This window comes from Martes martes, assembly GCF_963455335.1.
Source record: "Martes martes genome assembly, chromosome: 16".
NCBI lineage: Eukaryota > Metazoa > Chordata > Mammalia > Carnivora > Mustelidae > Martes > Martes martes.
The window spans coordinates 46,880,851-46,893,887 of NC_137904.1; the positions used below are offsets into that span (position 1 = coordinate 46,880,851).

General features: G+C 60.0%; 1 protein-coding gene across 1 annotated transcript; it reads right to left on the reverse strand.

Annotated features, from left to right (window-relative positions):
* Positions 1–615: 615 nt before the first annotated feature.
* On the reverse strand, positions 616–10,277 carry FAM171A2 (family with sequence similarity 171 member A2; the record flags this gene model as incomplete). The annotated part of the gene is made up of 8 exons (XM_080827493.1): positions 616–2,098; positions 2,621–2,747; positions 2,864–2,980; positions 3,085–3,264; positions 3,354–3,512; positions 6,336–6,428; positions 6,668–6,895; positions 10,160–10,277. The coding sequence occupies 8 exons, from the start codon at positions 10,275–10,277 to the stop codon at positions 616–618; spliced, it is 2,505 nt and encodes an 834-aa protein (XP_080683619.1).
* Positions 10,278–13,037: the final 2,760 nt, after the last annotated feature.

Below are 13,037 nucleotides of genomic sequence, written 5' to 3' on the forward strand. Positions count from 1 at the left end.
TGACCACCCTGCCCGCCCCACTCTGAGCAAGGGCCCCCAACCCCACAGAAAGATACACACGCAGTTCATCTCACCAGTTTTATATTTGCTGTTACCCACAGCAATCCCATCACATCCCCTAATCCCCAGAGCCGCCCCAGCTACCAGCCCTGTGACATCCTAGCCCAAAGGTGGGCTAGTCAGCAGGCAGCACCCCCTCCCCTCCCGGAGGGTCCCCAGAGAAGGCCCCTTCCCAGCCCTAACACGAGCAGCTGAGGCCCGGTCGCCCCTCCTGCTTTCCCACAATAGATCTTTCTATGTACAGCCACGTTTTTACAGGCACTGCTTCCCCACCCCCCAGCCCTCCTTCCCCAGCAACTCCCAATGGGGGTCTGGACCCCTCCCACCTCCCTCTCAGAGGCCAACATGGGTCCCTCCCGAGACATTACCCAGCACATACCACTGGACAGCTCCGCAGTCCCCTGGGCCCCTCTCCAGGCGGGGGGGGGAGGGGTGGTCTGGGAGGCTAAGAGCGAGGACCCCCACCGCTCCCATGGGCGCGTACCCTGGGGGCGGGCCCGGGCGGAGGGGGTGGGGGCCGACGTGGGGGAGGCGGTGCCAGGCCGGGCGGGGGCGCTACTTGACGTTGAACACCATGAGCGGCCGCTCCTCCCGCCGCTGCCACGGGCTCTTCTTGTCGCCTGCCTCGTCGCCCACCTCCGCCCCCAGCTCGTCCTCCGGGCTGGTGAGCGAGTCGCGCCGCAGCTCGCTCGCGCTGCTGCGGGAACTGTCCCCGCGGCTGCGGCCCCGACCCCGGGGTACCGTGGCCGCCCGGCCCTCGGGCGCCGCCACTTCGTCCAGCAGCGGCGTCAGCGAGTTGTCCTCGGGCGAGCAGAGGCCCGTGCGGCTCTCGCTGCTGCTCGGCTCCGTGTCCTCGCTGAGCGCCAGGCGCGGGGGCGCGGGCGGCGGGGGCGGGGCGGCCGGGGGCGCGCGCTCCCGCTCCTCGCGCAGGGGCCGCCGGCGCGCGGGCCGCGCCTCGTGCACGTCGACGCCTGAGTCCAGGCTGGCGTCTGTGCTTCGGCCGCCCCCGCCCGCTTGCAGGTCGATGTAGGAGTGGCGCACCTGCGAGTTGGAGCGCCCGTCCAGGGACACGAACCAGGCGCGCGGGTGAGGCTTCACGCCCAGTTCGAGCAGCTTCTTCTCGGTCAGCGCCTGCAGCTCCCCGTTGAGTTGCGCCATGGTGGACTCGTTGAACAGCACCGGGATGGTGACCGAGCCGCTGACCGGCGCCGAGCGCCCGCCCCCCCAGCCCTCGCCGCCGCCGCCGCCGCCGCTGCCACCACCACCGCCGCCGCCCTCGCCGCCCGCGCCCGAGTGGCCCTGCAGCAGCGGGCGCTGGGGGTCGGCCGGGGGGAAAGGGCGCGCGGGGCCGGGGCCCGTGCCCTCCGGCGGGGCTGGCTCGTCGCCCGCCCCCGCGGCTCCCGCCTCGCCGCCGAGGCGCACGTAGTGCGCGGGGATCACCAGGGTGGGCATGACGTTGCGGTAGACACTGTCCTTGAGATGGTCGATGGAGCCGCAGAAGATGAGCTGCCCGGCCTGGCTGAGCGACGGCGGCCGCGCCAGCTGGTCCACCGACTGCGACAGCAGGAAGTCGGGGGGCTTGCTCTCGGCCGCCCCCTTGTGGCCCAGGTAGTGCTCGAAGGGCGGCGGCGGCGGCGAGGGCGGCTCCTGCAGGAAGGCCGGGGTCGCCGAGGCTCCCCGCCGGTACTCCTCCAGGCCTGGCTCCAGCCCGCCGGGACCCTCGACGGAGCGGGCGCCCTTGAGCCCCGCGCCCTCGCCCCGGGAGCCCCCAGGCTCGGCTGCCGGACGGCTGGCAGAGCGCGGCTTGGCGCGGAAGAAGTCGTCCCGGGAGGCGGCCAAGTCTCGGGAGCTGGAGAAGGCGGAGTGCAGGGGGCCTGGGGGCGGGGCCTCAGGGTCCCCCGACGGGGTGGGCTCCAGGGGTCCCCCACATATGAGGTGGAGCTGGGACATCGAGGTGGCCTGGTCTCGTTTGTTACCGTCAGAGGGCCCGGACAGCTGCAGCTTGCGGTGCTGTTGCCTCGGCTTCAGGCAGCGCCTCCTGGAAGGTGTTTGGGGTGGGGGGAGCGACCCAGGACCTCAGGAAAGGGTAGGGAGGCCTGAGCAGCTCCCTCACTCCGCAGTGGCAAGATGAGGGATGGGCAGTGTTGGAGGGATGGGAAGAATGGCTGGGACCCGGGGAGAAATGTTGGGGCAGCTGGAAAGGCCTTGGGAGAGGTTTGTGGAAAGAGCCTTGAGTGTCTGTGGGAGGGCCAGCCCCCCTGAAGGGAGCTGCACTCCTTCGCATGCAGGAGGTCCTGTGAGAGCCTGGGAGGAGCATGTCCAGCCAGGGGTCCCCTGGAGGGGCCTGGCCTGTAGGTCCTGCCTCCTCTCCCCCTACTTCAGCCCTCAATCTCTCAGGTGCCTTGTCAGTGCCTTGAAGACTGGAATTGTACTTTATGCCTCTTTGGGCCTAGCACCCAGCCCCACCCCAGGCGGAGGGTAGGCCTCAGTGTGCAGGGGATGAGCAGAGGCTGGGGGAGGGTTGGTGGGGTGGGGGGGGGCGCAGGGGTGAGGCACTCACCGGCAGTAGTAGATGAGCAGACACAGCAGAATGAGCACCAGCAGGGCCAGGGCTGCCAGGATGGTGAGCAGGAAGATGGTGTGGTAGGTGCCAATGTCCTGGATGCCCGATGTGATGGTGACCAGTCCTGTGCCAGACAAGGGGTTAGCTCTCTGGGTGTGGCTGCCCATCCTTCAGGAGTCCACACTCCCAGCCTCCCTTTCCCCCACGGCTCCTGGTCCCAGCCATCCCCCTGTCTCTCACCAGCGGTGGGGGAAGCCATGGCAGCTGCCCAGTACCCCAGCTGGGGGGAGACGAAGGTCCAGTAGAGCTGCCGGCCTTCCTTCCGGATCACACCAGTGCCGTTGCGTACCCACAGCCCTGGGAAAGGCAGGAGTTTCATGAAACCCAATGCCCCCCGCCCCAATCTAAGTCCCACTTGCTTTTCCCAAACTCCGGCAGCCGCAGCCCCTTGAGGCACTCACCACTCTTGGGGTCAAACCTCCAGGCTGGAATGCTGGTGCCTGCAGTCAGGGCGCGAGGCTCGGAGGGCACAGGCAGGGACAGGTGAATGGGGCCCGAGAGCGGCACTTCTGTTCCATTGCCCGTCAGCAGATGCACACTTACAGCAGCCAGTGGCATCAGCTCTAGCCAGGAACCATTGCCTGGGGGAAAGGAGACACAGAGGCTGAGGGCTAAATCCTGGGGGTGGGATGGGGGGAAACGTCCCTTCCGTGCTGGACACCCAGCCTACCTGAACTGGAGGCCTCAGTGCCCAGGAAGGTAGGGAAAGCACGCATTTCCTGCTGGGTGCTGGCAGGTGTGAGGGAGGCCCAGAGCTGGCTGTAGGTGGAGCTGACAGGCAGGCGGGCAGCCCGGCGCTGGAACTGCACCCAGGGCTGGGAGCGGGCACCTGGACGGAGAAGGGGGCTGCTGTGGCTTGCCCAGGGACCAGAGCAGAAAGCAAGTATTTGAGAAGGGGGTCACTGGGTCAGGCCACTTGGGAAGGTCAGGGAGCTTGGTGACTCGGGGAGAGAACTGCATTCATAGAATGTTAACATGGAAAAAGGACTTGGACCTGAAATCTAGTCCTGGCTGTGTGACCCTGAGCAAGTTACTTGCTCTCTCTGAAACACCATTTCCTCAGTAGTCTATAAAATGATGAGGTTCGGATTCTCAAACAATGACTGTTGCCAGCTGTGTGGCGGGCACTGTGTTAGGTGCTGGAGATACAAAGGTGAATAAGACATAGTCCTCGGTTCCCTGCCTTCAAGTTCACAGTCTTGTGCAGGGCTGTCCCTTCTAGTACCCATCGGAACTTTCTGCTGTGTTGCATGGAAATGTTCTCTCTCTGTGCTGCCCATTACAGTACCCACTAGACACCCATGGCTATTAAGCACTTGAAAGGTGGCTAGTGTGACTCAGACACTGGATTTATTTTTAATTTTTCAAAATTTAATGAATTTGGGGGCGCCTGAGTGGCTCAGTCATTAAGCGTCTGCCTTCGGCTCAGGTCATGATCCCAGGATGCTGGGATCAAGCCCCATGTCAGGTTCCTTGTTCAGCAGGGAACCTGCTTCTCCCTCCCTCACGCGTCCTGCTCGTCTCTTTCTCGCTCTGTCAAATAAAATCTTTTAAAAAATTAATGTAACTTTTAATTTATTTAAATAGCCACATGTTGCTAGTGGGTACTGTATTGTACAGCTTAGGTTTTGTGTGTGTGTGTGTGTGTGTGTGTGTGTGTGTGTGTGTATCTGTCTTGGGGTGGAGGGGGCGTATAAACAGAATTCTAATACAATATGGTCGTAGCTAACATGTATTAAGCTTTAAGATACGCTGGACACCATCTAAGTCTTCCTGCGTTAACCCCTGTAATTAGTACAAAGCCCCTGAAGTAGGTGCTTTCATTATTGACTTGTTGTATACACGAAGAAACGGAGGCCAGAGTTGAGCGACTTGCCCAAGGTCACAGTCCTGGAGCCCGACGGAAACCCAGGAAGTGTGGTGCTGGCCCACCTTCTCAGCACCTTTTCATCCTACCTTGCTATTAAAATGGTGGGGCGCCAAGTGCGCTTGGCCCACCCAGCTGGGGTAGGCCCGATGGAGTCTTTTTTTTTTTTTTAAGATTATTTATTTATTTGACAGAGCGAGAGATCACAAGTAGGCAGAGAGACAGGCAGAGAGAGAAAGGGAAGCAGGCTCCCCACCGAGCAGAGAGACCGATGTAGGGCTTGATCCCAAGACCCTGGGATCACCACCTAAGCCAAAGTCAGAGGCTTTAACCCACTGAGCCGCCCAGGCGCCCCCCAATGGAGTGTTGCAGGATGAGGATAAGTAAGACTCCTGCAGGAAGGAAGGTACAAAGGGACCTCCAAGAGAACGGAGGAGAGAAAGGCCCAAAGGCACGGGGCAGCGGGCCGGTCCACGGACACGGGTGACTGAGTGGCATGCAGACCCCACAGGGTGTGGTCAGCTTTGTGAAGGACTCAAGGCTTTACTCTGAAAGCCATGGGCGCCATGGGACGGTCATAAGCCAAGGGCCACAACAGGATCATTTGGCCCTTTATTTTATTATTTACTTACTATTACTTTTGAAAGTAGGCTCCATGCCCCAAAATGGGGCTTGAACTCACGAGATCAAGAGTTGCACACTCTACGGACTGAGCCAGCCCCACACCCCTCACTTGGCATTGTAGAAACCTCCAAAGACAGTTTAGAAGCCTCTGGTTCAGGACCAGGGAGATGAAGATAGGCAAACGAGCACCTTGGAGACAAGGGCTCAAGCTAAGAATATAAATTGGGGAGGCAGGTTCTCTCTCTCCCAAGCCCACCATGACTCCCTAGTACTAGCCAGATCAACCAGTCTGTACCAGGCACCCCTCCTGCAGAGCCAGTCAGGCGCCCCCCTGCACCCTGGCTGTCCCCTTCTCCCCCTACATCTTGATTCCTCTCCAGTGAAGGCGTCTGTGCCCTCCTTTAACTCTTGAGCCCACAAGGTCCCATAGCTCCGTTCCCCAAATTCTCTTGCCCTGCTACACTCACAGGTCAGGCTTGTCTCAGTGCTGAAGCCAGCTGCTCTCTACTCCACTGTTCCGCCTGCCTTGTAATTAGTTCAGGGTTGGTAGCGATGTGTTTGTCTGTCTTCCTACTTGTCCGTGAACTCCACAAGACAGGGAGTGGGTCTGTTCTTCCTTTCCATTGTTCCCCAGCACCAGACACAATGCCTGGCGCAGTTAAGGATTGGTTTGGTGAGACTGAAGCCGTGAGCAGATACTGTGGTGTTGGTCCAGGCCTTGCACTTGAGAATTGCTCAGTTCCTATGGAATGACCCTCCCGTGGCCTTCTAACATTGCCAGGCACCCAGTAGGTGCACAAGTAGTATGTGTAGATCCACTGACGAAACAGGTGGCAGGGAACAGGAATGCTAATGGTAGGAGTAGAAGGAGAATAGAAACCACGAGAAGCCCCAATAACAAAAACATTTATTGACCACCTTCCGTGCTGTTTTTTCATACTTGATATTTAATCCTTACTTCAATTTGATGATATAGCTCCAATTGATGATATTATAGATAATATCCATATCTTACAGATGAACAAACTAAGGCTCAGAGAGGTTAGGTGACTTGCTCAAGGGCACCCAGCACTAATACGTAGAAGAGTGGAGCTCTCTGTACCCAGGCCAGAGGGAAGGAAGAGGAGCAGGCATGAGTTGGGGGGAAAAGAGGAGCCTTACCAGGAGAGCCCAAAAGGATGTGCACCAGGTCCTCATACAGGATGAGGGTGGCCGGCCGCTCGGGGAGCAGGTAGAGGCTGACTGACGCATACACTGTGGGAGGGGTGGCCCATCAGCTCCAGAAAAAGCCCTCCCACCCCCCCCAACCCCAGGGCCGGGCACTCCCTCCATCTGAATCCCAGTGACTTCATCCTCCTTCAGCCCCCTCTGCGTACCCCAGCCCAGGCAGCAGCTGCTGGAAAGCCTGCCCCCTCCACCCCCAAGGACTATTTTGGGAAGGGGCTGATGGGGTCAGCTGCTGCCCGCCCCCCTCCGCCTGCCCCTGCACTCACAGGGCAGCTTGTCAACACGCCAGGGCACAGAGTTGGTGAGGAAGCCAGGGCGGGCAGCAGTGACCAGCACCCAGGTGCCCAAGCGGTAACTGAGGGGCAGTATGGCCACGCCCTCGGAGTCCGTGGTGCCAGCGGCCAGCAGCATCCGGTTCCCAAACACATCCACGGAGGCCCGGGCCAAGGGCACCAGCTCCCCGCTCACATATACCTGCACCTTGATCAGGATCTCTGTGGACAAGATGGGGTGAGGAGTGTGAGGAGGGAGGGGGGGTGGGGAAGAGAACTGGGGGGAGTCCCGAGGTCGGAGGAGGAGGAGGCTGTGGGTTGGGAGTGGCTTTGGGGCCCAGGCTAGACAAGGCTCTGGAAGAGTCAGCATTGCTAGCGCCCTCTTTTGAACCCCACATCAGCCTATGAGACAGGTGGTGCTACTACCATATTTCAAGTCTCACTCACACACTTTCCCACATTTTACATTTCTGAACTCAGAATATGCTTCTCACTGAGGATATCTTCATCAGGATTGGCAGTATTCTTTTTTTCTTTTCTTCCTGGCACATGAAATGATGGTGCATCTTACAGTCAATGATGCATTAGACCCCATAAAATATGTTCTGAAGCCCATTTTGCAGATAAAGCAGCTGAGGCTCAGAGTTTAGGTACTCGCATTGCCGCTGGGGCGGGGGGAGCTGGGATCCAGACCTGGGAGTCTGCCCGACTGAGCCACCCGGGTGCCCCTAGACCCAAATTCTTAAGCACTGGACCCCATGGGGCTGGTGTCAGGGAGGGGAGAGGGAAGAGGGCAGAGAAAGGAGGAATAAGCAGAGGACCAAGGGTCTACAGATGGAGAGGAGAGAGGTCAGAATTCAGCCAATGAGAAGGGTTGCAAGGGGGGCTGGGTCAGAGTTTTGGTTCTGAAGAAAAAGCTGAGAAGGGGACACTGGGGAGCTGGTCATCCTCTTCCCAGAATCCTTTGCACAAGCCTGTTTCCTTTCAGATTTAGGGACTCATCCCAACCCCTAAGCCCGAACAAGTACCTCCTGACCCCTCCCCCTCACAGGGACTGCCTGCCCCCTCCCAGCTGGTCAGCTACAAGTCAGTCACCATGGCAACGCCCTCATTCCTCCCAGGAGATGGGCAGAGAGCTGGGGCCCCGCGAAGGGGAAGGAGATCTGGGGGGGCCGACCCAGGCCCAAGGGAAACTGGCGTGGAGAGGCCTGGGAAGGGAAGTCCAGCTGTCTCTGTTCCCGGCCCCAGGAGAGCTTGGCCAGGATAGGCGTGCAGGTGTCCTAAGCTCAGATGGGGTGACCAGGCAGGGACCAGGCCTAGAGTTGTTCTCATGGGTTTCCCCAGGCAGCCTCTCTGATCCACAGCACTATCTACTTCTTCCCACTCAGCATGGCCCCTCCCTCAAGAACCTGCCTCACCCCTACCTTGCGCTAATGATGGAAGTAGGTGTCCATGCCTAGAAAGGTACAGAGGCCTCAGTGCAGGGCCCAGAGGCAGGCGGGGACACAAACCTAGGGGAGTCCAGGCAGCAGGGCATGGGGTGGTCACGGCATGGGGCGGGGGGCCTCATGCGTGGAGCCTGACACTCAATGGAGACAGGTGTCTCCTCTCAAGCTTCCAGCCCCAAGGCCAGCGCCACGCCTGGCCCTGGCATCCCATCCAGCTGTTCGCCTGAACCCACCTCCCACACCCCTCCCAGGCCAAAGCCCAACTTGGCAGGGTGGGTGCACACACTTGATTCTTTCCTACTCTCTGGTTTTCCCAGGAGCTGGCAATCTTCCTGCCCCTCCTCCCCCACTACCCAGGAGGAATTCTGAGAAGCTAGAGAGGCCTGGCTACTCCCCACCCCTACCCCGGCGAGGAGCAGCTGGATGGAGCAGCTGGAAAGAGGGGACCCAGGAGTCTGGAATACGGTCATTTGAAGGAATGCTTGGGGTTCAAGGGCCAGAGCCTCAAAAGAGGGGAGGGGGCCCAAGGAACAACACGGGGTGGGCAGGTAGGCCCGAAGGACATGTCAGTGGGAAGGAGTAGGCAGGTGCCCAGCAGATTCTTTTTCCCTTCCCCTCGACCTGGGCTCTCAGCCAGGGGCCTGGGAGAGCCCTGTCTCCTGGCTCCATTTCAGCTAATTCTCTGGACCCCCTCCCCTGGAGAACGGGACTTGAAGGAAAAGCTTTTTGAGAAACCAGGGCCCTTTTCTACCCATCAAAGCCTCCTCTCCTCCAGCAGAGAGCAGGGGAGACTGAGGCCGGAGGTGAGCCTTCCCCATTTCTCAAGCCTGACATTCCATACTGTATCCGCCTCTCCAGGCTTCAGCTCTGCCTCATTCCAGGAGGAAATCCGACCCCCTCCCTTCATCCGGACCCCACTTCCCTCAACCAGACACCCCCCCCCCCACCCTGCTTTTCCTGTCAGCTCCTTGGTGGAGAGGAGTGGAGAGCACGGTTTCAGGCAGGGATGGGGCCCAGAGGCGACAGAGGGAACGGTAGCTGGGGTGGTGGGCGCAGGGCTGGAGTGGGCGGAGGCCCCCGCGAGAACCCAGGAGTCAGAGTCTAGCTCTCCCACCCTCTCCCGCTGCAAGAGCCTCCCCCGCCCCCACCTCACACACCCACCTGGGCCCGTGAGGCGCCCGGGGGCTCTACTTCACGGCTACCGAAAGGTTAGATGAGGAGGGGGTGACCGGGGATGGGCTGGGGATAGGAGCGGCCGGAGGTCTGCTGGATGGGGACCCAGGCACCTGCCCTCCCAGCCGGCACAGCCCACAGCCAGCGAGCCAGCTCAGCATGGCTCCGCCACCACAGCCCTGCCATGCGCTTTGGCTGGGAATCACCACGTACCCCTTTTTCCAGAACCCCCCAAACTGCAGCCCCTCCTCCCTCAAGGGCCGACAGCGTTTCTTTGGTACACCCCCAATTCTGAACCCGGGGGGCCGGCCGGGGGCTGTCAAGCTCCAGGGCGAAGAACCCCATTCGAGCAGTCAATCCGCCCACCGCCTCACCCACTCCCCCTCCCCCCTCCCCCCTTCCAGCCCCGCTCAAGGCGCCCAGCCCCCGTGCGGGTCCAAGGTGGCAGCCGGTGCTGGCGCCCCCACCCAGCCCGGGTCGGGAGCGAGGAACCCGCAGGGGGCTGCGGAGCGGGCGCCCGCCCCAGCCCGCCCCTGGGCGGGTGTCTTCGGTAGACAATGGCTCAGGCAGCAGCGCCTCGCGGACCCGGAGAGAGAAAAACAAGGCGAGAGGGGGCGGCGGCGCGGAGCCCGGGGACCCCCGCTCTCCCCATTGTGTCTCCCCAAGACCCCCGCCCCGGCAGTCGCCCTCTCCCTCCCTCCTCTCCCCCGTAAGCGCCGACCCGAAGTCGCCGGGCTCCCCCCACCCAAACCCAGGGAACAGAGTACCCCCAATTCACGAGCGCCGCGAAGAGGGGGCTGGCGGGCGGGGGCCCGATCGAGGGGGCGCAGGCCCGCGATCGCTGCCCCTCCTGGCCGAGACTCACCCTGCGGGCTGGGGGGCTCCGGCGGCGACTTGCCGGGAGCCCGGGAGGCGCCGCCGAGCAGCAGCCCCAGCAGCGGCAGCAGCCGCGCGAGGACGCTGGGGCCACTCGGCGGCGGCATCGCGGGGCTCGGCCGGGCCCTAGCGGCCCATGGCTCCCGCCCGGCCCCGCTCGGCCGGCCCCGCTCAGCCCCAGCTCTGCGCCGCGCCGCGCCGCTCGGGCTCCCGCTCTGGCTGCGGCGGCAGCTCGGCGCGATTGTCTCCGCCCGGAGCCGCCGCCAGCGCCCCCTGCAGGCGGCGCCCCACCCCGCGGACCTCCGGGCGCCGCCCCCTCACCGCCTCGCTCCGCGCACCGCGCGCGGGCCCTGCCCGCCCTCCGCCCACCCTGCAGACCCCACCCCGCGCGCCCAGACCCGAGCTGCCAGGGAGTGCGACGGGCAGGGTCTAGTCACCCGGGTTCTTGGAGGTCCGGAGCCCTCGAAATTTGGTGGAAAATTTGGGAGGGAGGAGAGGCTACTGCTTACAACACACTCAAAGAGGTAGTACGGTCAGGAGCATCTCCAGAAAGTGTAGAAACTGCCCCGTTCTATCCGCACAAACACCTACGTAGTGGAAATCGGTCAGTCCCAGACTACCTTCTGCCTCTTGAGCCGTGAGCAAGTTACTTCGCCTTCTGGTCCTCGGCCTTCCTTTCAAGTGACAATTGTAATAATCTCTACCTCGTGGGGCTGTTGTAAGAACGGTTAAATGTGATGATGATATAAAGGATTTGTCATATGCCTGACAGGAGCAGGGGCGCAATCAATGGTGTTCCTGTCCGCCCAGGTTGACATGGAGGCTCACCTCTGCTCGGGTAATGAGATCACTGTTCGACGGTCATAATGTTTGGGAATTTCTTCTAGGGATGCAAGCGGCCTTTTCCTTTTCCGGAGACTCACCCGTCAGTCCCACTGGTTCTGGCTCATAAGCGACAGTCTTTTCCTTCTTCCTCCGCCACTGAACCCCACATTTTGAACCCCACATTTGAAGCCTGACCTAGGCCCAGCCAAGCTCACTTTCTCTCCAGTTTCTGGTTGTCATCCTCATTCAGCTTCTGGGCTGCCAAATCCTCATCTCATTTGATATTACGCTCTTGCTCTTCCCTGGCTTTCACCTGCTTCTCACGATGTGGTGCCCCAAAGGGGACTGGATACCTAGAGCAAGGACCTTGCCCCCCAGAAGACAGCAGGCTTCTCTCTTGGTTGGGTCCCCTGGTTGGCTCTTCTGACTTAAGGGGACCTTGTTGTAAGTTTGTGATACCAGATTCTTTTTCTCTTCCTCTCCCTTTTTCCTTCCCTCCCTCCCTTTCTTTCTATTTCCCTTCCTTCCTCCCTCCCTCTCTTTCTTGTCTTTCCCTCTCCCCTTCCCTCCCTCTTTCTTTCTTTCTCATAAATTTCCATCTAACCAGATTTCCCAGCCCTCTTCTTATGTAACCAAATTTTCACAATCTCAGCACAGGATTTAGCACTCATCCCTGGTGAATTTCATCTTGTTGGTTTCAACCCAACTTCACAATCTGTCCAGGCTGCCTTGAATCGGCTGCAGTCACCCATTGTGTTGGAGTTCCCTGACAGCCAGCAGCCATCTGTAGGGTGGGAGAGCGGCTTCCCTGCCTCCATGGAGGGGACACAGGACAGTGCTAGGCAGCTCAGGGCTGGGATAGAGCTTTGGAACAACCTCATAGGGATCTCCTTCAGCTTTATCAAAATTGTTCAGTTTTAAATCCAGCTCATGTTTCTGTCTTGTCTATAAGGGCAAATGCCAAATGCTTTGTGGGATCAAGATCGACTGTCTGGCGCTATCCAGTCGCGATGGTGGGGTGGAGAGGGAGTCTGGCTGGTGTGTAAGGATCACAGCAGCTTAATCTTTTCCTAGGAAAAGTCACCCAACTAAAAACCTGTTCTGGAACTTGCCATGCATGGATGTCAAATTGTTTTCCTTGCAAAATTTACCTTTTATCCCTTTGGGTAAAATCAAATACCAGCCGCACTTGTGAGGTAAGTCTGTTCCTCAATGGCCTCCCCCACAACACCTGGCATCTAGTCCCAAGTCCTACCCATGGCCAAAAGGTGCTGCCCTCCTGCCCCCACCCCTGACCTCATCTGGACCGTGCCGGCCTCCGGTCCATGGGTCTCCTCGTTTTCACTTCAACACCTCAAGCCTGCTCCCACCTCAGCGCCTTCTCAGCTGTTGCTCTTTCCATCCAGATCATGCTCTTATTCCTGAGCGGCCGCGAGGCTCATTCATCCCTCTCTCTGCTCCCCTCATCAGAGAGGCCTTCCCTGACCGCTCTACCTAAAATGGCAGCCCTCTCCCACGTAGTTCCACCGGAATCTCCTTCCCTTGATTCTTACTCCCAGTACTGACCACCACTGACCGCACATTTACGTGCTCATTTATTCTTTACCCCTGGTTGAATGTGAGTCTCACAAGGGGCCAGAACTTGGCTCTCTTCCCTGTTCCGTCTCAGCGCTGGGAGAGTCCCGGGCACATGGGACTCCAGGTGGACCCCTCCTTCCCGTCTATCCTGGGACTCCAGTCTTGGTGGGCAGAGGAGGGAAAGTTGTATTCTGCTCCTAGCACCCCTGCCTGGGGCCCTCTTTCCTAACTGAACAGCCTTCTCCTTGATGGGGAGGAAGGGTAGCTGGACAGCAAAGCCTGCTCTCCTCTCCCTTCCTCAGGCCGAGGGCTGAGTGAGCTTCCCTCTGCCCCCTCCTCACTCTGAAGCTGGCTTTAAAGGCGTTTTGTTTGTTTGTTTTTTAATGGGAGTGGGGAGTGCAGGTTATGTTCCCAAATCCCAGGTCTGCCTGAGAATTCTCTCTCCAAAATCATGAAAAAAAAAA